Here is a 26,891-nt window from a genome sequence, read left to right as displayed (position 1 = left end):
CCAGTTTCAGATTTTAAGTCCATCTCCTAAACAAAAGCAGCTGAAGCTTAAATGAGCCAATTCTGCAGATCATTATGCTGCTATTACACAATTCCTTCTAATCCCTGAAGTGTGGAAGATGTGCCAACGCCAACCCAGGCACATCTTTGTCATTTCAGCTGGACTTCCATCCTTTCCACTAAGATTTCATTCTGCTAAACCATTCTTGACAAATGCCAAACACTAAAATCTCCCAAATATTTATTGTAATTTCTTTGGCCACACTATCACAAGTGCCTAAATTCCCCTTCTCAGTTGGAGAGCTATCTAGACCAGAGGTCTCCAAATCTTTCAGCCTAATAAACATCACAAAGGCTCATGAGCCCCTACGAGTAGTAAGGGAGAGATTGTTTGTGCCACAAAAGGAACAAAAATGACCAGCCATCCCCTGCTGGCTATTCTCCTCCCCTAAGAACTTGGTCTAATCCCCTCCACCCTACAGCCCTTAAAAAACAATGTGCCAAGGAAAGGGAGCAACTGCTATGCATACTGATTCCCCCCTCCAGCTTGGACATGGCTCCTGGAGGACCACTGCCAGCCAGCTGCTAAGAGCAGCCCCCTCTGAGATGCCGCGCTAAGGCAGAAGGTTGCTTTTCATCCCTCTGTCTCAGGGACTGCCCAAAGAAAACGTCAGCCTGGTTGCAGCTCTCCTGGGCTCATGCAACAGCAGAGCTCTTCCCACAACCTCTTTGGGTCTCCAAAGCCCAGCAGATAAAAGGGCTGTGGAGCCTGCAGCCACTCTTGGACCCTCCCCGAGCCAGCCCAAGAAGCAACTCGGGCTTGTCCAAACATTTTGGGGAGAAGGCAGAGGATGCAGTCCAAGGAGCACGTTTCTGTTTCTCTTCCAACGGTCAACGTGCTAACTCAGCACCCTTGAGGTGAGGAGGTACACATGCTCGCTGACAAGCCATGCAGGGAGCCAGAGCCCAAGGTACCAAGGGAAAGGAGGAAGATGTGCAAGAAACATGGGGTTATGGCAGCTCTCAAAGCCACCCTGTGTGCTCAAGCGTGCCAAGGCCAACCCTGGAAGTACTGCTGTCTCTAAAAGAAGCCACAGTTGAGAAGGTAACATTATAAACTTATAAAATAAGGCTTTACTGCTGCTGACTAGCTGGGACATGCAGAACATGTGTTGCAGGGAACATAGCATGATTTTATTAGCAAACACAAAGCCATTCATGCAGAGTGGCCCAAATAGGGTGGGTTGAATTAAGAGAACAATAGCAGTTCATCAGATGGCCCTTGCTTCCACATATGTCTTCAACTTACTACGCTAGCCAATACTTAAAGCAACTTGGAAATACATTTTCATCTGAAGAGCCTCACGTTATTAACACATTAGATTAAAATCAAAATAATTGAGAACGCAACCTATTCCTGATGCTGTTCATTAAATGACTAAATCTAAACCATCAGCACTCAGCCAGCCTCCCCCTTTTGGAAACTCACTTGCGATCAAGTGACTATTTGCCTGATTTAGCCCAAGCCAGCACTTTATAGCTCTGCTGAGACTAAACGGGACTGTCTTTAGGCACTGAACACAACGCTGCCTCACTGCCCGAGCGCATGGGTCACAGGAGAGCTGTGGACCCCTCAAGTTGTCCAGGGGAAGATGCGCTCAGGCTCAGACCAATCCGAAAGGAAAAAAAAAAAAAACCCCGTTGCGTCAGAGGCTAATGCTAACCACGTTTCAAATTCGATCATGGATTCCAGTTCCCCATATAACAAAACAATAGACACCAAAGAGGAAAAGTGGAAACTGCTGCTTGGGGAAGCTTGCCACGACATGTTGGCTGGAAGTGTGCTGGGACTAAATCCTGCTGCAGCCGGGCTGGGGCTCAGCACACAAGGCAGCCCGCAGGAAAGGCAAGGCTGGCTTCCTCCTTTCGGAGCTGCCTGCTGGTCCGTCTGCCTCCCTCCCCATTTCATCTCCAGCTCTCCTTGCAGCACCCAGTCGATGCACAGTATTTACGCTGCTCACTCACACCAGGGTGGGAGGGATGAGAACAGATGAGCAGAAGAGACAGGGGACAGTATGGAGATGGGCTTGGGAAGGAGAGACTTCAAAAGTCACACAGCAGGCTCCGGCTCTGAATGTCCTTGCAATGGCACCCCTGCAGTGACTTTAGGATCTAGAGTTGTCTTGTTTTATGCCTAACCGTTTTTAAGACTTCGCTTTGCAAAACAACCAGGTAGGTGAGCAGAGATGCTGCTGCTTTAAAGCTAGCGTGAGGAACAGCCTGCCTACTGTTCATGGCTTAAATTACAGATTTGCCACAGGACACCAGTACAAATGATAAGGCAGCAGCGCCCTGGCTTAACCTTTGTCAAAGAATTCCTAATCTTCTCCAAGATTAGACTTTTGTTCTTCTTAACTGCCAGCCCAACATGCCACCTAGACTGCAGGGGGCCAGGCCCACAAACACAAATTAATTACATCAGCTGTAATTCACACCTCTAGATGCTTTTGAAGCGACTCCTTAAGTGCTTTTGCACAAGATGGTTGGGGGAAAAAAACTAGTAGCGTATCACATTGAAATACAGATTTCTGTTGCGGAAGGAGCACTACACAGATTAAACCCGAATATCCCAACTGGTGAAATGAAGCAGATGCAGTTTGTTTCAGTGCTCGTCTGTGTCTATCAAATTGCAGAGTCCAACCGGACGCTTCTAGGATCTGCAATAGCAGCAATAAAACGGCCATAAGGCGAGCTTAGCTCATCATTTCATCAGTCCGCACCCCAGAATTCAGTCCCTTTCCCTCACAAGGGCTCAGAGACAGAGGAGCTTCCCAGCCGCTGCAGACGGACACTCCTGCCCACCATCAAGCCACAGCAAAAGGAAGCTGAAACGTCACTAAGGAAGATGCTGTTCCTCAGGGGCTGGAAAATCCCCCGTCCTAATGCAAATCGTAACGTTTCCCCCCACAGCCAAGTGAGCGGGGGCCTCCAAACACCACCGCTGTGCAAACAATAAACGAGAAGTGTTTCGGCTACAGCAACCTTTGCAATATGACCTTGAGGCGAGCAACGCGCCGCTGCTGGCGTGTCTCCGGAGAGCGAGCTCGGCATCGCTGCTTCAGCCAGCAGTGGCAAACCTGTGCGTAGGACAAGGCCAGGTAACTGCGCAGTCGTTCCTACTGCTCAGCACCCCGCAGGGAAACTGTGAAAGATTTAGTCAATCCCATGTTGGTGCTGCACAGCTTTCAAGGGAGAAGGACAAACTCATTTTCCTATAATTCACTGGAAAGAAACTGCAGAGCAGCTCAGTTTGCTCGGAGAAAGACAATTCCCCATGGCACAGGGTGACGGCTGCAGCAGGGAGGAGACCTGGCTGTGCCTGAGCAGTCAGCACTGCCGAAGCCACACAGAGCCCGACCCTAACCCATGCCACGACAACACCTGAAGGGAAATCTCCATGCTTCAGTCTTGTCCCTGCTTCCTTCCTGCTCCTTCAACCTGGGGACTACAGACAGAGAAAACCACCAGCAGCTTAATGATGGATGGGCAAAACCTTTACACGTATCAGATGATCGCTACCCGGAGGCTGATGGGGGAGATAGTGGCCCTAAGCTCATCCTGCTGGAATGGCACGTCAGAAATGCTGGTGGCTTTCTGCTTCCCAGCGAGCGGGGTGGCAGGGGCAGGACGGGGAGACAAGTTTTAGCCATTTTTTGCAAGTTTAGTATTCCTACAGTGACCACATGCTGCACAAGAATAACTTCCAAGCCAATTAGAAAATTTAAACATCCCCCCCAACACTAAGGACTAATTGCTTAAGATAAAAACACCACTTATCTCCCAAATGATTTTCTCTGATCCTTTGGTGCATGGCAGTTCTCCTCTGAATAAAAACGTGAGCTATTTACCCAGGGTGGGATTTTCATGAGGGCCTGTAGGTGTGTCAAGGCAAGGTCAGTAAGGAGAGAGGATTTTTTAAATTTTTTTTTTTTTTAATTTTTTTAAGGCCAACAGCTACAGCTTGGAAAAGCTAGTAAGCAAGCTTTCAGGTCCTCAGATTACCCTCCTGGTCTGCAAGAGAAGCAAGAAACTGAAAGTCAAACACAGGCTGAGAACAAATGTTCCAAGTTAAATACGTTAATCAATTAGATAATTGGAGTGAAAATGCTGCTCAGTGCCCCCGAAGAGGCGGGGAGAGGTTAGTAGGCGAACACGTGGCAAAGCTGCAGAGAGAAGGACAGCTGTCCTCCATGAAGCGCTGAGGTTATGTGGCGATCAAGCATTAAAACATGTCAGAAAATAAACACCGTTTCTTGAATTAGGGATTTTTAGGATCAAGCAGAGAAACGCAGCTCCCAGGTCCATCTTCAGAGGCATCTCCTAGGCCTCCACCATGAATCAGAGCTGCTCCTCAGCGCTTGTCCCTCAGAAATGCACAGTTTGCATCCTGGAGCAACAGCCAGGTGGGTCCGCGTGCTCTACCTCCTCCAGACCTTCCAAAAGCAAGCTGCTTTCGACGGAGGGGTTTCTTTGGGATGGCAAAGCCCTCCACGTGTGCAGGGATCCTGCAGTACCAAGCCTGGGCAAGGACAGCGACCAACTCTCCCCACAGACCCTGCCTGTGGACCAGCACAGCTAGAACAACACAACGATGCCGACGCAAGGCCAAACTCTTTCTTTGCATAGCCTGGAAAGAATCCCAGCAATTTCAACGACGGCAATCTCCCTGCCTGCCATCTCCCGCGGATTTTCAGCGTGGCTCCTCCACGCTGCCGAATGCCGGCTCAATACCCTGCATAAGCGAGTTATTTCAAACATTTTCAGCCCGTGTTGTTGTGTGCCGAGGTAGAGTTGGGCGTGAAGAAAGCATTCGTTGAGTTAACTCTGTTTTACTCGGCAAGTGGAACAAATTTCATCACCCCCTACAAGTCCATTCTGTTTTCTATTTATACCGCAGCCATTTGGTGCAGGACTCAGGAGCAGCAGGAACAGGTGATGTAATGCACTGTACAAACAGCATTCTGTTCATACAGTGGGAAAATAAAGTGCATTCTCCTGGTTTCTTTGATCACACTTAAAACAATCAGATTAGAAGTCACAGATAACCCAATACATGCTGGAGATGAAAGGACTCTGGAGAAATAAATCACCCAAAGTTAGATATTAAGCAAGATTTCTCTCTCAACAATCAACTTATCTGCGGAGAGAGGAGGAATGACCATGTGGTTTCAAAATCCTGCCAGGCATTTTATTTATTTTTATAATACCATAAAGCTACTCCACCCACTTTTTCAGAATGAACGTTGCATTACACAACACATCAAAGGGACTTTATGGCCTAAATTAAGCAATAAAATAGTTGAGATTGTGCGTTATGCTGAAAATTGGCTGGCTCCTGGTGCCTGGTGAGATGGGAGGTGAACACCGCATGTTCAGAGCACCTGAAGAAAGCTGGGGCGGCATGGCCTGAGGTATCAAAGTGTGTGGCACTTGCATTTAATAGACCAAAGTGAAGTCTGAGGCCTTTGGTGCCCGCTGTAACCCTTTCTTGCCCAGGGGACGGTACCAACCCAAGGCATGGCATGGGATATTGGTGCTGGCATGAAGAGCTGGTGCATTAATAGGATATGGTCCTTCATGCCCATGACCTTTAAGGTTCGGTTTATAGGCAAAGCTCTGTTGGAAGCTGCGGGCTTCATGAATGTGGTTCCCCACCTTTGACAGCAACACGTGCCTTGGGAAAACGAGACAGGAAAACCCAGGGGAAAGCTGTTGGTAGGTCTGCAGCACAGCCGCACTTCCCACCATCTGGCCATCTCCTGCCTCTCCCACCTTGATCAAAATTACACAAAAAATAGAATGAATTAAAGCCCCTCTTGAAATGTTTCCTGGCTTGTATACATTTTTAATTGAAAAATAACCAGAAGACGGGATTTGTAAGAGTGGTGTGTTGGTGCTAAGTGTTTATTTTCCAGCTCTGCCTCACATCCTTACACAGAAAGGTGAGAAATGAGAGGATATCAAGAGAGGAGAAAGTTGGCAGGTCCATCGCTCTGGAGCAGAGCAGGGACCAGGCAGAGTTTCCACTGGAGCAGCTTGAGAGGCACAAGGAAAGTCAACTTGCAATGACACATGAGCTGGCGGGTCCCACACACCCCGGTGTGTGTGTGCCCTTTCCTTCCCGCTCTCAAAACAGGGTTTGTTTTTTGGTTTTGGGTTTTTTTTTTCTTTTTTTTAATTAATTAATTTGGGCCCTATCATGATTTTCTGCAGCCTGACTCATACCGTTTGATCTCCCAAGGCTGGCGAGAGGTGTTTGAGCCTGCCCTCGGAGCCCCCGGCGCTCCAGCCAAGCACCAACAATGACTAGACAGACTTCAGTGCCACTCCTTCCATCTATCAATAGAGTCACTGTTGGGCGAACTGACTCACCGCTTTCCCTGAGAACTGTTCGGCACTGGTTCTCCATCAAAAGAGCAAAAATAAAACTAAATAATTCTATGTTTGCAGAGAGTTAGTTTAGCAAGAAGAGAGTTTTTATTTTAAGGTTTTGTTTTTAGGAGGTTCCTCCAAAGGAAGCTTGCGCTGCTGCTTTCGGGCGGCAGAATCAGCCAGGAGCTCCTGGAGGACACTCTCAAGTGGCTCTTGCTTCTAAGTCATGCTCTAAAGGCACAGTGAGGAGGATATTTAAACCTATAGACTGCACGTAAGGAAAACACACATACACGAAACTTCTGGAAACCCCCAGGTACGGGAGCAGAGCCGTTCATAAACCAGCCTGCCTTGGCACAGCATCTCCCAGGGCTGCAGAGGGCAATGAGAGGGCTTTTCATTTTCCCTTTACGTTTCTCCACCCCCTTACACCGAATGTAAAACCCCAGACTGGCCGCATCAATCTACATTACATCTTCCTCCACCACTCCCCAGAGCTGTGCTTGGGCTCAGCACAGCCAAGCCTGGGTGGAGATGAAGGAGGAGTGAACGTACTCAGCCTGACACTTCTATTGCTGCCGTAAAACCCCCAAACCACCCAGAACTACAACAAAGAATTTCCCAGTAATGTCTAAGTTCAATTAAGTAATAATGTTTAATGTCTCACCAAGGACAGATGCAGCTTGGGAAGACAACGACAACGAAAGCTTCAGCATGAGTGAGCACGACACGAACCCAGGGAGACACAAGTTTACAGGTAGACATTGGCCATGCAAAATACCCCCAACCAAGTCACCCCAGCATCCCAGACCCACATTCCCACACGTGCCCTGGTCCTAGAGGAATGCCAGCACAGTTGGGTCAAGGGCAGCCGAGCAGCAGCAGCAAATGGGACACGAGGACCAACTCCCTGTGCAGTCATGTCGGGCTGGGATAAGACAAGCTTTTAGTCTGCAGCAGATCCACGTTCAGTATGGCCCTGTTCTCTCTCTGCTCTACATCCAGGTACCATCACACACCGATGAGAACTGGGATTCTCTGTATCTATCGGCTTCCTTCAGGCTGCGAAGCTTTAATTAACTGACTTCTCTACGGTATTCATGAACGTCAGCAAGCTCTACCACATCTTCTGATTAACTGCATTTAAGCAATTCATTCCAATTCAGCCTATTCCTCCTGAAACTTCACGCAACACGTCAGAATAAAGAGATGCCACTACCTTGCTAAGAAGACAGTAGCTGTCTGAAGAGTGTTTTAGGAAAGTACAAGCCACACTTCCACACAACAATACATAAAGACGGTATTTAAGGTTGCTAGGTTCTTTGAAGGCCTCCAGGACTTTACAGGAGAGACCAGTCCCAGCACAAACAAGTCACCTGATGCAATTACAAGTCATGGTGGAGTCCCAAAACTTATCTCAATCAGACACTCTTGATTTCCTGTTTGCGGCACTGACAAATAAAAAGCTGTACATTACAGGTAATTATACTTCACAGAGGACAACAATTAAGAAATAGCCAATTACATTTTACAAGCTCAGGATAATCAAAAGCTTCCTCAAATATCTAGAGTTGCAATAAGCACTTAGAAATGGCAACTCCCAACAAATTGCAGGTAATTTAGAGCAATTTACACAGATGACATATTTCCCTATCTGTGCTTAAAACCTTCAAACTCAGTTCTGAAAAATACTGCAGGAGTTCCTGGAATGTATCACTGCTGATTTCTAAAAATAGTGCATTGCCCATTCCCACCTTTGATGGCCTCGGAGGCAAGATGCAGGACCTCTGGTCACCACACTGCAAAGAGAAATTCACCACCAGGAGAACAGATTTGAGATCAGATATTTAAAAAATGGGAGGATCGTAACATGCATACCAAGTCTAAATAACAACAACAAAAAACCCATTCCTTCTATCTCTGTTATTTGAAAAATATGCTCAATTTTAGTACTGCATAATTTGATTTAAGCCTTATAGTTTTTAAAGGAACAGTCACCTGCTTTATTTGTAAAACAATGCTGTAGCTCCCACACAGTCAATGCATGAAAACCAGGATCAAACAGCAAATTAAAAATCATTAAATGACTGAGAGGAAAGGAAACATACCTTTCTCATTTTTAAAGCTTAACCTTTTAGATGAGAGATTTAAAAACACCCACAGAGGAGCAGAGGAGGAGAGACAGACAAGGATATGATCTAGTGTAGATGGCTGTTATAGTATAGCAGTTTCATCTCTCACTTTTGATGCATATTTTTGGGGGGAAAAAAATGCTTGTCCTTGCTCATGTGGCTTGGGTTGCTGGAACTGCACTTTTACCTCAGAGCAGGGCTCTCGGATTGTATTTCACGATTCTTTGCAGTGATGGCTCCCTGTCTCCTGGCCACCAGTACAGCTGTTAGTGCCATTACTTCAACTATATCAGCATATGAATTCCTGCAGGGCTCGTTGTTGCATAAAAGCTGATGAAGTCCTTCAGACATGCATGTGACAGAGGAGGATCTGCTTGGCAGTTAATTAAGGACTAGTATCACAGAGGTATTGGTTGGAGGGGACCTCTGGAGGAGCAGAGTAGTCCAACCTCCAGCTTGAAGCGGGACTACTGTCAACCCCAGGGAAGGTGGCCATGGCTGATGTACTTACTGAGAGCATGAGTATTTTAAGCAATCTGGTGAGAGAGGTGAAATCATGATCAGCTACGGCGAGATACTGAAACAGCCTTTTCTGATCTTGCATCATAGGGACCACGGGAAGAGCAAGGAGGAAGGATTAACGCAAGGAAAGCCAACAACGTGCTTGAAAGAGCCTGGGACAAGCTTTAACACACTTCTCTCCAAGAAGTGATGCACAGCTGTCTTGCCTATATGGGAAGCCGGAGATAGGCAGAATAGTAAAGCGCTAATAAGGCACTCCTCCAGAACTTGGAGGGCACTCTGACCTCAAACAGCTTCTGACAGCTCGCACGGTCAGCAGGTCCCCAGCCAACGCAGGACCACACCATCTACCCTCTTCTCTGTTCCACCTCCTCAAGCCCGGATCGCTGCAGGTCGCAGATTGCAGGCAATACGTCCCCACCGCCCTCCCCTCCTTCCCTGCTATGGCACGGCCGCTCTGATGCTCCCCATCTCCAGGCTCACCTCAGCACCTGAGGACTTCGCACCCCTGAGGTCCCCACCACTGAAATCCTGCTCTCCGTTTCCACATTCATGCTCAAAATATAGCAACACAGAAGGAACTGATGCACCGAGCACTAAGATAGTAAAGGTGAAATCCAGCAGCCTAGCACAAACATAAACCATGGCTGCAGTGTCAGCTGGGGAGGGGGATCTGGTGCAGAAGGGTCCCCGTATGAAAAGGAAAGCTCGTGAAAACCTTGTTAAGGCGCAAAGCGGTTGTCGTGATTTAACCCCAGCCAGCAGCTAAGCACCACGCAGCCGCTCCCCCCTCCCAGCGGGACGGGGAAGAGGATCAGGGAAAAAAGAAGTAAAACTTGTGGGTTGAGATAAGAACGGTTTAATAACTAAAGTAAAATAAAATATAATACTAACAATAACAATAAAAAATATAATAATAATAATGAAAAGGAATATAATTAAAAAAGAGAGAAAAATAAACCCCAAGAAAATACAAGTGATGCACAATGCAGCTGCTCACCACTCGCTGACCAATGCCCCAGCAGCGATCCGTCCCCCAGCCAACTCCCCCCCGTTGATATACCGGGCATGACGTTCCGTGGTATGGAATATCCCTTTGGCCAGTTCGGGTCAGCTGCCCTGGCTGTGCTCCCTCCCAGCTCCTTGCACACCTGCTTGCTGGCAGAGCATGGGAAACTGAAAATCCTTAAGGTAAGTGCTACAACTAAAACATCAGTGTGTTATCAACATCATTCTCACACTAAATCCAAAACACACTGTACCAGCTACTAAGAAGAAAATTAACTCTATTCCAGCCGAAACCAGGACAGAGGTTGACTGTTTAATACAGAGTTTAGATCTGCAACATTAACAGGTGACCCTAAAAAGGAGAAAAATTTCTTTTCGAACTCTATCTCCACCGTAACTGCATTGGTAACAATATGGTTGGAAAGAGACCTCTCTACCATACTCCAGGACTGTTTTACTTGTCCTCTATGCCAAAGGCAGAGTAACCTGATGTTATAAATCCTGTTCACACTCAGCTGTCGCTCAGGACTGAATATAATGCTGTTTGACAAACCTGCCTGTTTTATTAAGTTGCTAACTACACCAGTTAGACAATTTCAGATGCTTGCTCTTACAATCCCGATTTTGACTACTTGGCATATCAATGTGTACATTCAATTTAAAAAGAGAACCTATTTTTAAAATTCAAATTTTAAAGGAAGCACATTTTTCTTCCCTGCTAATTGCCTTCTGTGGCTTGGCAACACCTTTGTGGACAATAGGTGTTCCTGCCGCTACTGTCCCATCTGGAACGAGAGGTTTGGCTCCAGTCCTGCCCTCTTTCTTCAGCTCAGGCTTCCAGGATGATTTCCAAAGCTGGGAAGTGAGAGGATTATGCTACTCCGTACCACCTGAGGCAACACACTACACCCAAGTCCACAGCCCAAGATGGGCTACCTGGGAGGGTTTCTGACATTGCTGGTGCCAAGCCACAGGCGGCAATTAACAAAGAAAAAGAGTTGCTCGTAGCTTAACTGCTGGCAATGTGGTTGATGGCTCCAGACAGAAGAACCTACATGAGGTGAGAAAGAGAGCAATCCATGTGGAGCTGACTCAGGATGTCACCATCAGGGACCAGAACCCAGACAACCTTGCTGAGTCCAAGCAACTGCTGCCCCTCGAGTGTATCCTACCATTGGGGAGGCAAATCCAGTGAGCTGTAGAATGCATCTACCCTTCTGAGCATGTGGAAGAGCTGTGGGCAGGCACTGGAGGACTGCAAGGCCAGCATCTTCACTATAAAATCAGTGGAATATCAGTTCACTTGCTACAGCTCCAACAAGCCACCTCTCCCAGGCTGAGAGTGCCCAAGTCAATGATATTTGCAAGGGATAGTCGGCTCTCAAGGAGAAGAGCTCCAGCACTGCATCAAGAAAGGAAAACAGATCAACACGGGGCCAGCTGACTTTTCTGCCAAGGCTGCTGCAGGATCAGAAAAGCCTCCTTGAGCTCCTGACTAAAGCTGCAGCTGCAGGCAGCGGGGCTCAGCAGGAGAGGGGCTAGAACAAGCACTGGTATTTCTGCCTTCCTCAAATTTGCTCATCTCTTCCAGCCAAGCAGCACGACGGAGCAGTGGAGCTTCACTGGTGAACTGTCCCAGGGACTGGGGGCACCCTGCTAATGTCTGGATCAGAGACGCAACTCGAGATGTCGGTCTCAGAGATCCTTCCCCTCCTCTCTCTGCTCTGCTGCAGTGGAACAAAGCGAAAGGCAGTGCAGGCTGCAGCAGGCGTCCGCACCGTGCCATGCCTCTTGCTGAAGGAAAAACGCACCCTGAACCTGACGAAACTGGAAGGCGTTGGTTGCTCGGCAATGACACCCACTGCAGTGCCGGCTGCCCTCCCGGCCATGCGGGCAAGAGCCCTGCCCTGCACGGATGCTTATCTGGGCTGGTGAGTCGGGCAGAGTGCTATGTTAGCATAAAAACAACAACAACTCTGAACAATTTTCAGCCAGTTCAGTGTAGCACATTTCCAACTTCTTGGCAATCACAGAGAGAGAAGCACGCGAAAAATGCCCCTCTCTCAGCGCAGGCTACCTTCTCCTGAATACCACAGGGCTGAAAATAAAAATGCTGAGTTTTGCCCAGTTGGGCAGAAAGCACCAGCACTTGCTATGATGCGCCACGAGGAAAAGCACCGTACCTTCCAACACCCCTAAAATCAGACGTGGCCAGCCTGCTGCATCCGAGAGGGACCATCCAAAGGAACTTCCCTCCCTTCCTTCCCAGACCACTACAATCCATACAACAGATACTGCTGGAGGGACATAAAAAGAGGAGAGCAGATATAGCCCACAGCCACGACAGCCAAGCTGTGGGCACACAAAGCTGCTTCCCAACCACCTCTCCACCAGTCTCATCAGCGTATTTGTGTCATCCAGCTGCTACAGCCTTTGCCACCTAAACCTACAGGCAGCAAATCTGCATGAAGCAGTTATTAAAATGGTGTGAGCCTCAGCACCCTGCCTATCCTAGTGCCAGCCACTGCTACGACTGGTTCCGCCTCGCCAGTGAAAACTCTGGAGACGGAAAGGCCAGCAGAGACAAAGGTGTGCTGGGTTTACCTTTGAAGGGATTTAGATCTGGAGCACTCAACACCGACAAACTGCTGAGACAGGCATTTACTCAGGTGTATAAACATCACAGACGGCAAACGCCAGCCTTGCAAGAATTCTCCTCCAAAGCTTAAGAATAAATTCAACATGTTTTTAAATAATTATGGATGAATCATTCGAAAAAACTTTCTACATTTTATCTTCAGTTGCTGACACTGATCGTGCAGCTGTTTTGTTTTTAATATAATTACATATTCCCACCTACTTGCACTCTTAGTGTGTAGCAGAGTACCTCAGGTAGCAGAAAACCTAAAGCACAGGCTGACGTTTCCTTTTGGCCTTTGGAAGTGACAGAACAGTTAACACAAAACTTAATTTATTTGAGGTGGGAGGGGGAAAGAGAGGCCGCAAGATAATTTCCCTTAGAAGCCCGATCGTCCCCACCCAGAAACCTGCACACAAAAGAATACTGCCTTTTAAACTGGTAGGTTAGGTCTGAGACCAGAGTGAAGGTTTGTCAACCATGACAAGCTACGGCTTGTTTAACAGTCGACCGGAGGGTTGAAAAGTCTAATAAAACCAAAGGGCCTTCCATAACAAAGCTGCTGCCACTTAAGGAGAACATTCACACCCATTCAGGAAGGTTTTTTTTCAAACATACAAAGGTATTTGGAGCCTCTAAAGCCAGCGAAGACACACCAAAACCCAGCAGCTAGAAACTGAAGCTGGAAAAAACTGAAGCGAGCAATAAGGAACACACTGGGAACAGTGAGAGTAACTAACCACGGGAAGAGATAACAAAAATGCTGCATGACCTCCCATCACTTGGATGCCTTTCTAAAATAGACACTTCAACCTGACCACAAGTTATTGTGCAAGAATCACTGGGTGAAGCTGCGTGACCTGTTATCTCCAGGATTACCAAAGGAAAGTTTTTCCCATGCCCATTTGGAAAGCTTCCTCTCTTCAGAAGGAGGAAGGTTTACAGATCAGTTTTTAGCAGGCTCCTCCAGCCTCTTCCAGGGAAGACTCAAAACCACTCCTCGGGGACAGCGGGACGCTCTGCCTTCTCAAATGCCTACAGTTGGGCTAATTTCCCCAGCCGGCAGCACGCAAACCACCCCCGGGTCACAAACTTCACTGCACGTATCTGGAGGGGAAAACTGCAGCGCTGTTTTACAACGTGACAAATCCTACGTGACAAATCCTACGCTGCAGTGACACATCCACACATTTTTCGCTGCCCATTTCCATCTCCTTTCAAGCTCATCTATTTCTGCCAGCATTGGCCCATCTTGAAGAAAAGAGGGTTAAGCGAGCATTTTCAAAGTAGCTTTTCCCAAGAGAGGAAAACAAAGTTTCTCTGAATGTGCAGATGTTCAAAGACACATTAAATACAAATACTTCCACAACAAAGGCGGCGGCTTCTGCTGCTTCTTTTCCTGGCAGAGCCATGGACCAAGCAACAAAGGACTTGGAGTGATGGTCTTCGTCCAGCACTAGCAGATCAGCAGAAGACACATGCTGCACACACCTGAGGTTGCCAGCGTACCCAACAGCTTTCTTCTGTGGCTTTGCTCAAGAAGGAGCATTTTTCATTTCCTAAGAAATAAACGTTATGACAGTCACATGGACTGAATTAAAAGTACAAAGACAAGGCTTCTTAGCCAAAGACCCCAACTTTTTATTAAAAAAATAAAAAATACATGCCCTGTGGAAATCCAATCTGGGTAGGGCCATAAGGAGAGCAAGAAGGTTCCAAGGTCATGTTTTACAATCTTTTGAAGCAGGAATGAAGCCGATGTCCAAAGCAGGCATTTCATGCTGCAGTCTGTACAGAGCTTCCCTTTCTTCAGCACGCTGCAAATGTTACTGTGCAAGAATTTGCTGTCTTTGCTCGGGCACTCTTATTTATACACAATAAAGCCCTTGTGCAGGAGATCAAGGCTGTATTTCATTGATTTGACACGATGGTTAACCTGTGAACTCTGCCCCTGCTAATAGAATAATTTCTATTTGTTGATTCCTCTTTTGGGATCCTCAAGGGTAACAGTCGCTTCATCCCAGCTCTCATTTGCATGTCTGGTGCCAAATGGTTTTACAGATCTTACTTCCATGGGGCAGAGCCAGGACAAAGTTAATCAAACCCAGTAGCTAGAGCTGGATAGAGAGTCCCCGCACCTCTCTCCCTGGATCCTACCTGTAATTCCCAGGACTTGGCTCTGATTTGTAATTTCCTTGTGAAAGCTTGGAGAGGTCCTCACCTACCAAATGATCGATCCCACCTGAATACATGCGCTGGTTGGAGGTCCCAAAGCAACCGCCTGGACCAGGCTGGCGGCAGCGGCAGAACAAGGAAGGCCCTCTTCCAGATAAATCTCGCCCAGTCCGAAACGCTGATTGCCAGCCAAGAAAAAGACCAAAATTTATGACTGAAAAGGGTAAATCTGTTGAACACTAAAGGCACGGTTTTCCAGCAGAGCTAACCCACCCTAAACATGGACTGCTGGAAAACAGGCAATCCCACCTCCCCACTTCTACTGCTCTCCTCCTTCCAGCACCAGCATTTCTCTGAACACACGCTGGAGATAAAATGACAAAAAACTAAACCTCCAGAAAAAAGGAAAAAGAAAATGGAGAGAGGGAGACGACTGAGACTCTTCGGTCTACAACAGGACAGGGAATATGTGGGGGTCGGAGGGCTGAAGGAAGAATAAAACCCAGTAGCTTCTGGTCATTAGCTCTGGAGGTAGGTCCAGGGACTAACATGAGGTCCTGGTGCTAACCAGTAAGTCTCACTGGGGTATTTCAAAGAGGTTTTTTCCTCTAGCTATAGTTTTCCCTCCCTCCGCTGTTTTTCATCAGGATAGATAAAAGCTATTCATCTATTACCTATTTAGATCAGCTAAAGACCTTCTAAAAGCTGGTACTTTAAGGACAGGTTGTATCTTGGGGGCCACAGGACCAAAACATTCCAGGTCTTACCACAAAAGTGTACTCTGGAATCTTCAAAGGTAAAATCCAATTTCTACGTGGGTTTTACAGAATTTGGATAATCTGACTTAAAACTGCAACGGTTCTACTTGAATTCATCACTGCCTTATAACAGTGAAGAACCCGGACCAGAGCTGCGAGTAACCGTGGTTTGGCTTTTACACGCAACCGTGACCTGCTACAATTTAATTTCTGAGCGTGACTTCAGGGAAAGCAGCTCACTCTAGTGCATGGCGGAGGGGAACGAGAAGATGCGTGTCTCCAGAAGAGTCAGACCTTTCCTGAAGTGCCTGGAGCTGGGTATTCAGGCTGCACCAGCGAAGGGGCAGCTTTGTCCCCGACGGGCAGAGACGGGCGCTGCAGCCCCCGGAGCAGCTCACACCTGAGCCACGTGTACTGCAGCGGTAGGAAAAAAAATGAGCCTTTTAACAACAAATCACCCCCAAAACAGCTGACCGCTGTGGGATGGTGTATTTCCAAGAGCATTGTCTTCTTTGTAGAGTCCGAAGCTGCACTTCCAAGTGAAGCAGGCAATAATTAGCTAATTACTGGCATTAGGATGGATGGTGTTGGACCCATTTTATATCTGATACGCTCAAAAGCGTAGCTCTCCTCTGGTATTGTTCCACTTCCAAATCACCTCCGCTAACCTAGCAGCAGAGCTATGACATCCCATTGCCATGGAAGAGGTTGATAACAAGGCACCAAGGACAACCAGCCTCACCCATGCTGGGATGGCACACCACCAGCTGCTCCACGCTGCCCGGCGAGGTCAGGCAGAGCAAACCCCTGCTCTCAACCAAGTGTCAAATCTTTTCAGAAAGACGCTCAGAATTATATTCACCAGCAATTTGACTTTTTAATCATTTCAATTACTGTGACTAAAACCCTTCAATCGGAACAAAACCAGGGGAAAAATAACCCCTCTCCTTCTGAAACAGCCTGCCTAGCTTAACAGACCATACCAAATTGTGAAGGTTTTTGCTTTTGTGGTCTTCACATATTTCATTTAATGCAGATAATTAACCTCAGTTTCTAATTTCAAATCTTCCACGTAAGGAAGCGAAGCAATTGAATACATTCACTGACAGACAGAAAATTAAAATATTACTACAGCTTCTGCATGTGGCTCAAAAGACAGGGCCTTGCAAAAGATCTTTCTTCTTTTATTTGACTGATTAACTATAATTTGCTTAATGGATTTAAGGATGAGCCTAATAATCCAATGATATTTCCAGGAACTGATTTAGGATATCAGCACCTCTGTTCTGAGGTTTTTTTAAACACAGCAGTTTTCTGCACTACACATACAGCCACTTCTGAAACCAGATTTTTCCACCGGTTCTAATAAAATCAGGTCCATGATTTATTTTAAACGCACGGTGACTGCGTGACTGGCCTTGCACCACACAGCCACAGTGCTGTAACTTCTTGGAGCACCTTCTGAAGCCCCAAACCTAGGGATGACCCATGACCACAGCATGCTCTGGCAGCCAGCAACCCAGCCCAGCGGGCAGGGAGGACTTCTTGCACGGCTTGGGAAGATGGGGAAGTCAACAGCTCTACCCTAACACGAGGCCAGTGTGTGTTCCGCCAGCACCCCCCCACCCTTCTCAGTCCCTTTTCCACCAAGAAAGCCCGGCGTAACAGGATTTCACAGTCTGTCTCAATAGTTAATAAATCCAGGATCTAACAGACTATTAAAGGAAAACATCCAAGAGGCAGTCATTTTTAAAACATCCAATGGTAACTAATTATTCAAGGGATTAGTCCATTACAGCGACAACAAAGAAACTCTTAAAACATAAAGCCAAGTTGAACGGCAGATCAAAACCAAGGTGTACCCACCCCACGGCCCACCTCCTGGGTGCACTTCTCAGCGTCCTGGGATCGGTTCAGCTCCCATTCAGCCTTTTAGCACCCAATTCTTTCTGAAACCCGGCAGAACCCAAACCAGCCCGACTTCCAACCCAGTTCTCAAAATACAGTATTTCATGATTTGTGCCATCACTGTAAGTGCACATCAAAATAGGACCATCACCAACACTGGCCCAGACGTGCCATGGCTCTGTCTAACCCAGCCGTGAAGCCCTCCAAGGATGGAGATCCCCTCCCCTCTGGTGACCTGTTCCTGGGCTGCATCGTGTTCCTCATGAAGATTTTTTTCCCGCCATGTCCAACCTGAACCTCCCTAGCACCAAGAACAGGGGGATATAACTCCCCTTTCCTGCTTTTAAGAGAAAAGATTCTGTAACGCAAATAAAACTCAATCACAACAAAATAAGGTAGCTGTTTGCTGGAGGAGGGGAGAAAATGCTATTCATTTATCAAAAGAGAGTGCTAAAAGCTTAACTACCTGTCTTTAAAAAGAAGCCAAAGCACTGATCCATAACCAAACAACAAATACACCACTTCTTCATCTTGATTTGTGTAGAGGCAAAGCTATGGGCACAAAAGGTATTCTTCTTCAAATAAAATCCATTTTAAAACTTGGCAACCACCAGTATAAATACTTTACACCGTTAATGTAAGCATTTCCACGCAGAAGTTTCATCAGCTTAACAATGTATTTAAAAAAGCTGGCGTAACTTCTGTGCAAAAACACCATCAGTCTTTGTCTTGTATATCTTAGAGCGCTCCAGTCACTAAATTACCACTTAGCACTATTAGCATCAGACCCCACCCCCCATTAGACTCACTAACTTCTCTCAGGAACAATGCAGAACCAAAACTATTCTTCTATAACTTATTTTCTTTAAAATTGGAAATAGCCACTGCTCTACACAGACTCCAAAGAGGGCTGTATTGATTACAAGTGATGTTATGGGCCCAGCAACTTTAATTCAAGCTAAGTCAAGCTAAGCGTCCAAAACTCTTCTTTCTGCCTTTACATATGGGTATAACATTCAGTAGCTGCTTTTTTCCAGCAAACAAGCTCTCACGAAGCTCCAAGAGCCTAACTCCAAGATGCCCATGCTGCCTCTCCAGTTAAAAGAAGCATCAGTAAGACAGTAACACATGCCTTAAACTTTCTAAACACAGACTGCTCCTGCATCAGCATTTGTGATTTTGCATCCCCAGTTTTCCACCCGTTCGGTACAATTAATGCAGATTCCTTCGCCACACAGTCTTGAGTCAGAAGTGTGCAATTTAATATTTAATTATGAACGAAGCAGCAAACCTCAGAAATAGGTCTGCCAGCTAAATTTTAGCTTCTTCCTGATGCAGGCCCAGCTTCTGACCGCTGGACCGTTTATGCTGCCTAAGCAATTGAGAATAAGCAATTGAGAGATCCTGCATCTTCCCTGAACCAGCCTACACCATTCCTCTCCATGTTACAGTTCGTCATTGCATCGTCTCAGACCAGAGGTTGTCATATCCCTCTAAAGCTCCTTCAGCTTTTCGCCACTTGCTTTCTCTGCATACCCTGTTACGAAGAAGTGCTGGCTGTATGTTTTGGGGAGAGCTGCCCTCACACGTGTCCAGAGAGGCTGCCAGTACGTGGGCACAAGCTGGCACTCCTGGTGATTTCTACCAGCCCTGGTGGAGCACCACATCACCCATCCTTTTCACTTGAACCACCAACACTGGTGAAACACAATGAGCTTACTCAGCTCAGCACTGTAGAAATTAAAGCTTGGATCATGTAGCCAGCTTCCTTTCAAAAAACCAAACCCATGTCCGTATCAAAGCCCCCGCGGAGAAATTTCTCCATCTGTGCCTAGCAGCTCCACCACAGCACTCCCCAATATCCAACAACGGGAGACTTCACCCACCACTGCGTGTCCTCTCATCACCATCGTCCAGGTTTCCTTTTCAACACGTTGTGCACTTCATGACACAGGTCAACCCCCAAAACAATTGGCAGAACTAACCCAAATCTCCCAGTTTGCTCGGCTTTCAGAAGAGACGAAGGCAGAGCTGCTCGCAGGTAACACCATACGCTCTTCTCACTTCCCACCACAGGAAGAAAGCAAAGGCAACGGCTGCGAGCGCTGCTCTCCAATGCTTTGGGAGTGGGAGCGGAGCCCCTTCCGACGCAGAGCTAAAGAGACAGCACAAGAAACCCACCCCGACAAGAGACACGACTGTGACCTTTCACCACCAACCACCAGATTTCCAACTTTTTAAGACATGTGCGTTTTCCTGGAGCGCTCGAAAACCAGGCTGCAGGGCGGTTCTCAGGCACAGGTTTAATTTCTGCTCTTCAGATCCGAGGAACGCCGTCCCGGCGTGTCAGAAGAAGGTTAATGAACGATTTAGCCACCCTCACAACCACGTTAGTGTCACTTTCGGAAGCTGCAAGTTAATGCCCAAGATCTTCGGGGGTTACCGTCTTTGAAGTTCACTGATCCATAACCAATGTCCAATTAATTTGCAGGAGCCTAACTATAATGACTATTGGCCTTTTCCGACGCATACAAAAACACAGTGGGTAACGGCGATGCTTTTGGCTTCAGGATATTCTCAAATATGCATGCACATTTGCACACCTTCAAAATATCCAACGCTAATAACGGGTTGTCTTCTGCCATTTGAGGAATTTTTTACGTTTGCTCTCCCGAGAGCAGAGCTACCACATCAAGATTTATGAACTTTCTGCTGCAAAAAATTTGGAGCTGATTCAAGATGCTCATTTGCTAACAGAGAAATACTTCTATTGCATTTGCTCAGATTCCTCTTTATTTAGGGTTTCCATGGAAGTCAAGGAATAGAAGTTCAAGCTTGTGAAGATTAAACAGGCCCTCAGATATAATGCAAAACAGCTTATTTCAACATTCCCTCAAGAACAGAAACGAGAAATTCTTCCACACATATGCAAAAAAAAAAAAAAAAAAAAAAAGGTTCGTGGAAATTTTCAAAATAAATTGGGACCCAGCCTTCCAAATGCTGCACGCAGCTATCGCCTTTTGCTGCAAGCAGCTCCACCAGCTTCCAGCACAGTTACTCAGGTGAGAAAGTAAATGAACAAAAAAGTCTGCAGGATAAAGATGCTACAGCTTAAAAACCAGCTTATTCAATACAGCTATTGCTATACAACATCCGAGAAGTAAGTTAATTCAACCACAAGGTCTTGCACAAAGAGGAACAATCACCTCATAAATTAGCATCTCAGCAGAGTTCTTAGAATAAAAAATGCAGAGATTACGCACTTCGGCAGCATCTTCCATGGTGATGCTCTGGACGCTACTAGAGCTGACACACCAACATTTAAAAAATAAAATAAACCACTTATCTTCAGTTACTCCAGGCTGAGAAATGACTCCTGCTCCGGTGAGAATGGTAAACGTTTCCATGCCTCCCTACCCCACAGGTCAACGGAGCGTCAGTAGCCACAATGACAGGCTGTTGGACGCTACAAATTAATGGCAATGCATTTTTCCTGACCTCCATCCCCCAGGTAAAGATTTATTTCACGTTGTTCCAATCTGGTATGAAAATGCCCAAGACCGAGGAACTCTACTCCAAAACGCTTCTATTTCACAGCACATTTTTTAAACCATTTTAAAATCTGGCACAGATAGATTCAGATAATGGGTAAAGTGCATTTTTTTTTGAAGCTGGAGCCCAGAAGCGCAGTGTTGCATGCAGGTTTTTGCTACCTGCTCTACTAAGGAAACTAAACACAGCTGAACCTCGAATAAGTTATTTTCAATCTTAAAGCCCTTATTGCTTAAATAAAAAGATACTTAAATCATAGACTTTTCTAATCCTTTGCGACCGCTCAGTGAAAACGCACTTCAAGAAACATTCAAGGTTTTTATTAACTCCACGGGAAAGTCCCAAGACCCTGGGATATTTTTTTTCCAACTCCTGATTAAAACAGCAGGAGTCCGCATGAATTCCCCCTTTTTTTTTTTCCCCCAAGAGTTTCACATGCAACATCCCCTCCTCAAAATCTATAAGAAAACAAGAATCAAACCGAAAACATTTCACCAGCTGAAAGGCATCGAGACCTTGCGTGGGGTGGGATGCGTTTCCAGCTGCCAGCCTAAAGGGATGGCCGAGGGAGATTAAACACAGAAATGTTTTTCATAAGGCAGGCGGCTTTGAAGAGGACAGTTCAGCTACTTCATTTCGTAATCTTCACAAAGCGTCAGATTTTAGCCTAAGCAGGTCTTAAAACAAGGAGATTTTATTTAAAAAAAAAAAAAAAGTAGGAATGTGTTCTGGCTGGGTTCTGTTGATTCAGCAAGGGTTAGACACACACACGCTTATTGATCCCAGAGAGCTCCCTGCTAAGTTAATTGTCTGGAATTTTAACTGAACTCTCAGCAAGTTTCAAAATCCATGTTGGCTGGAAGTGGGTGGGGGACCCAGAAAAAAAACAGGCTGCAAAACTGTGCAACTCCTCCAGTTAAAAAAAACAGCAACTACTTTGATGAAGGGAAAAGCTGCAGCAGGGAATGGTTTTAACTGGATTTGGCAATTCTGACTTTGACACCGCCAGAATTCAGTGCCGGGAATCTCGTGTGCAAAGCAGTACCATTATCAGGGAGCACTGTGAACCCCATTTCATTCATACAAACATTACCGAGGTGAGAGTATCTCCTGCAAGCTTCCTGCAGCTTCTAGTTGTGGCTCTTCACAACAATTTCCTGGTGCACTGACACAGAGAAGTTTTACCACGAGCCGTACTTGCCTGCGTTACAGTAACTGAACGCTGACCTTTTGCTGGTGCGGGCTACGGCCACCCTGCAACTGCAGCTTGCTCAACTGCCTGCGTGTGCACGAGGACTGCCCGTGGCTCTGCACTGCCCACCAAGCCGTACCTGCCTCCAGGCCACATCCAGCAGCAGTCTCCCCAGGTGAGGAACATGCTGCAGGGATGATTCGGTGCAATCAGACAGGAACGGCCAAAGACACCCTTAAAACAACCTGCGACTACATTCAAATAAAGCTTTGCATTCCATCAAAGCACCTGCGCAACGCCGCCCCATGCCGATACGGATGCTCCCCCCACCCAAGGTCCTCCAAGGCTTCCCGTCACCCCTGTGCTCACGGTGGCTCCCCGATCCATTCCCCGGAGGCACCCCGCAGAAGGGACGCTGCCCCGGCGCTCACCTACCTGAACTCCCTGCCCTCGCTGTAGCGCCGAGCCGAGGCGGCGCGCTGGGTGGCCGTCTCCAGAAGCAGCTTCTGCGTGAGCCTGCTGGAAGGTGCCGAGTCCCTGCTGGCCTCGGGCTCAGCCTCTTGGTCACACTTCCACTCCTCGTCCTCATTCAGAGTTGGCAGATAACCGGGTAGCCCTTTACCTGTCCCAGACCCTGAGCTTGGATCGCTATAAATTTTTGGACTTTCCCCACCTGTCCTCGTGTATTCCAAATAAATATCCGACTTAAGGAACAAAGGGTAGGTATTGTCTTCTATCATGCACTGAATCTCCGTTTGGGCCTGGTCAAACATGTCGGGGTCAATCTGCAGTTTCATGACGCAGTCTTTGATGAAGCTTTTTGTGGCCGGTTTGATCTGCCGGGACACAATGCCGTTGTTGTCGAGGATGTATTTTTTGTAAATGGCTTTTGCCAGCTTGAGTCTTTTTTCCTCGTTAGACGCGCACGGCTCCAGCTTCCTGAAGCCACTGCAGGCAAACCAGAAGTCCAGCAGATCCGCGCAGTCCTCCTGTTTCAGGAAAGTCCTGAAGAGGTTGATACCGTCTTGATCATCCAGCAAGGAGTGCAGCGACTCGGCCCACTTCAGGTAGGGTGGAGTTGGCGAAGCACTCCCCTCAGGCTCGTACCCCAAATCCAAATCAGAGCGCCTTGGTGTTGCTGTGGACGTCTCATTTCTAACCACATCGCTTTTACCGGAGTAGAAACCGTGGCTAACTGGCCTTGGATCCGTGGACACGAGTTCCCCCTCCTCACCAGGAACCGGTGGCCTCGGAGCATCTTCAGTGAAGCTTCCTCCGAGGTCCAAGGGGAAGCCTTTCCCCTGGATATTCATTTTTCTGGTCCTTGCTTGCGCAGGAACAGTGGGGTATGAGCTCAAATCTCAAATCACTGATATTTGTAGCTCCAAGGTGAACAAGTTTGTTTGGCTGAAACAGATGAGAAAAAAATAAGCGAGTATCACTGTAAATAAACACTCTAAGATTACAAACCACTAATTTTGCTCTGCACCATTACTGTATTAACATCTCTTTGTCAGCAGAATCAATGACAAAGCTCTTGGTGACTTCAGAGAGCGCAGAATCGGGCTCAAACGAGGCACCCTCTAAAAATGACAGTTACAGAATATCCCAAAACTTTACATCCAGCATTCGGCATCACTGATACGGCTGGTGCTAGGCTAAAACAGTGGCCAATTTCCCAACACCGGTGGTTTTACAGAACCCTGGGATCTGGCAGTCCCCACATCCAAGAGATCTACACTCAGGTACCACGCGGTGCCACAGGACACATGCCATCTTCTGCACTGCCGTTAACTCCTCTGCACAGCCTACCTGGACAGCACATGCACCAGGTCATACTAAGGCAGCATGTTTATATCTGGCTACCAATCTAGGAAATTCTCATCCCCAAACAGGAATTTAAGGCTTGTGAAAAATATTTTGAAAGAATATCCAGTTAGTCCTGTAAGCGAGACTGCACCTTAATCAAACACAGGTGGCTTTCATACGCTCAAGTGACATACCAGTGCCACATTCCTCGCAAATCTCTGCGTTTCAGAAATACGCTGCGTCGCCTCGTCTAGCTCTAGGGGAATCCAGATGCATCGCTGACCCCAATATTTTGGGCATCTGGACTGCATTCTTGCTTCAGATGGGCATGTTAGCACAGGAGCTCAGTTCTGGCACTGGTTTTTGTAGAGAGGCCATTGAGAAAAGGTTCATTTACGCTAACAACATTGCATACTATGAGCCTGGGAAAATTTCAGGTCATCAAAGGAAGATGAGAAAACCACCTCGAGAAGGAAATCTGATCAAGTACAACGTTTTTAAAGAAGAGCAACGAGTCAATATGGAGGATGGGAGGTGCGGGGAAGGAGGGGAAGGCAGAGGAGGGCAATCCCTGGGTTGCTACTTCTGCTGCTCGACAAGGTAACTTCATCATTTAAAGACAGTAGCAAAAGTCTTGTTTTACAGAACAGCATCAGCCTCGAAGCCCCGAGTACTGCAGAGCAGCAGCTGCCTGACGAATTACTCCTTGCACTGGATTAACTCAACTGCATACAAAAACACACCAGGAAAGACACATTTTAGCTCAGCCTCCCTCTCAAAGCTCACCCCAGCCCAACGAACGCATCTTTGGGATGCTTTGCCATTTTTCCCCCATTCCCTCTCCCCGGCTGAACCAAGAACCGCCACCTATGCCGTGCCTGTCCTTAGAGCCCACCTGCACATCGCGGAATAACCCCAGTGGGACCAGCAGCGGCCGGCGAGCACGGCCAGGCCCCGCGTCCTCGACCTGTGCCGCGCACCGCAGGAGCCAGCGCCGCCCTCACACCCAGTCCGCGCCACCCGGAGCACGCAGCCACTGCCCTGCCGCTGCGGAACGGGGCTCTTTCTTCGCACCATGCCGCGTTTTGGGGTCGTTTTCACCCCGGTTATGGACGCGAGCGCTGGACTCGCACCCACCTCCCTGGTGAAGGTCCCCGGTTAGCCCTGCCTGGGCGCTGGAGACCCCCTGGGGCAGCCCCCTCGGCCCCCGGGGCAGCGGCCCCACAGCCATGTCGGTCATTGTTGCGGCGAGGCGCCGCTCGCTCCGAGCCCCGGCCGGGGGCAGCCCCGCGGGGTGCCCGCCGAGAGCGGGCGAGCGCCGGCCGGAGCCGGCGAGGACGAGCGAGGCGCCCGGCCGCCTCTCTCCCGGAGGCGGACCCCCGCCTCACGGCCCCTGGCAGAGGCAGCCTCGCCCCCGGCCCGGCCGGGCCCCCGCCGCCCCAAGTTGCCCCGCGGGAGGCGCCGGGCCGGGGCAAGCTCCGCGGGCAGCCCCGGCGCTGACAGGACGCCGCGCGGGGCCCCCCGCCGCCCCGGGCAACTTCGGGGGAGGCGACCCAGGCGGGCCCCCCGCCGCCACCGCCGCCGCCGCCTCCGGCCCCGCTCGCCCTCCGCGGCGCGGCCCGGCCCGTGCCCGCCGGCAGGCGCCCGCTCCCCCCCCCCCGCGCCCAGGGCGGCCTAGCGCCGGCTCGGCGGCGCCCGGCGCGGCCCCGCGCCTCCCGCCCGGCGGCGGCCTCCGGCGCGGCCTCGGCGCAGGGCCTGGGCTCGGGGCCGCCTCCCCGCTCGCTCACTCACCCGCACGGAGCAGCAGCGGCGGCGGCGGCGCGGGGCCCGGCCCATGCGGCTCAGCAGCGGCGGCCCGGGGCGGCGGGCGGCGGCGGGGCGGCGGCGGCACAAAGCGGGCGGCCCGGGACGCCCATGGCCGCGGCCGCTGGCTTGTGGCGGCGACAGGGAGAGAGCAGCAGCGAGCCCCGCACCGCTCCGCTCCGCCTGCGCCGCTGCCTCCCAGCGCCGGGGAGAGCGGCTCAGCCGCGCCCCCCGCGCCCCCGGACGGTACTGCGGGACCGGCAGCCCGCGCCGGCAGCCGGCCGCGGGGGCGGAGCGGGCCCGGCCCGGCCCGGCCGGGGGAGGCGGCGCTGGGGCACACGGCGGGCCCCGGGGGTGGTGGCGGCGGCGGCGGCCGGGCAGGCAGGGAAGCCTGCAGCCCCCGCACCCCGCGCTCGCTGCTAGGCCGGCGGGGAGGCGCACGGAGGTCCCCGCCCGAGGAGGCCTCGAGCCCCGGGGAGCCCCAGGCACATGGCCGAGGGTCCGGGCACGGCGCTGGGGGCCCCAGCTGGGCTAGCGCCTCACTCACGGGCTGAGCGGCTCCAGGGCTCCGTCTCCCTCTGGCCAAGAGGAGCCCGCAGAGCTCCTCCGAGCGCCCAGGGCAGGGGACGGCTCGGGAGAGGGTCACGCTTTGGAGACCTCCAAGGCCTGGCGGAGGAGCCGGCTCGGCCCGGGAGGGAAAAGGCAGCCACCCTCAAAGCCGCCGTGGGCCTCTGCTGCTCCGTCCGGGATCGAACGGCAACGTCTTCAGCCAAGCTCTGCCCAGGAGGGACCGCGCACCAGCGGGCCTGGGGATGGAGGCGCGCAGTGGCTGCTCCACCAGCGGCTCTTGCCTCCACCACCAGCTAGAGCTGCTTTAGAAACCGCAGCGTGTGCCCTGCTTCTCTGAGCACGGCAATTCTGCGGCGGGGAGAAATAAGGGGACTCGCCAAGAGGTGGCACTGT

At 49.3% G+C, this 26,891-nt stretch overlaps 1 protein-coding gene across 1 annotated transcript in view; it reads right to left on the bottom strand.

Moving 5' to 3' along the window:
• AXIN1 (axin 1) overlaps positions 1–25,975 on the bottom strand; it is a 73,523-nt gene extending 47,548 nt beyond the window's left edge. Inside the window, exons 1-2 of the mRNA XM_050905919.1 lie at positions 25,917–25,975; positions 22,752–23,723 (exon numbers count right to left, since the gene is read on the bottom strand). Of these exons, the coding sequence (XP_050761876.1) occupies positions 22,752–23,629 (878 nt within the window). The 5' untranslated portion in view covers positions 23,630–23,723; positions 25,917–25,975. The remainder of the gene's footprint in view (positions 1–22,751; positions 23,724–25,916) is intronic.
• Between the last annotated feature and the right edge of the window lie 916 nt (positions 25,976–26,891).

Source organism: Gymnogyps californianus, chromosome 15 (assembly GCF_018139145.2).
Source record: "Gymnogyps californianus isolate 813 chromosome 15, ASM1813914v2, whole genome shotgun sequence".
Taxonomy (NCBI): domain Eukaryota; kingdom Metazoa; phylum Chordata; class Aves; order Accipitriformes; family Cathartidae; genus Gymnogyps; species Gymnogyps californianus.
This window is presented reverse-complemented; position numbering and strand designations above follow the sequence as displayed.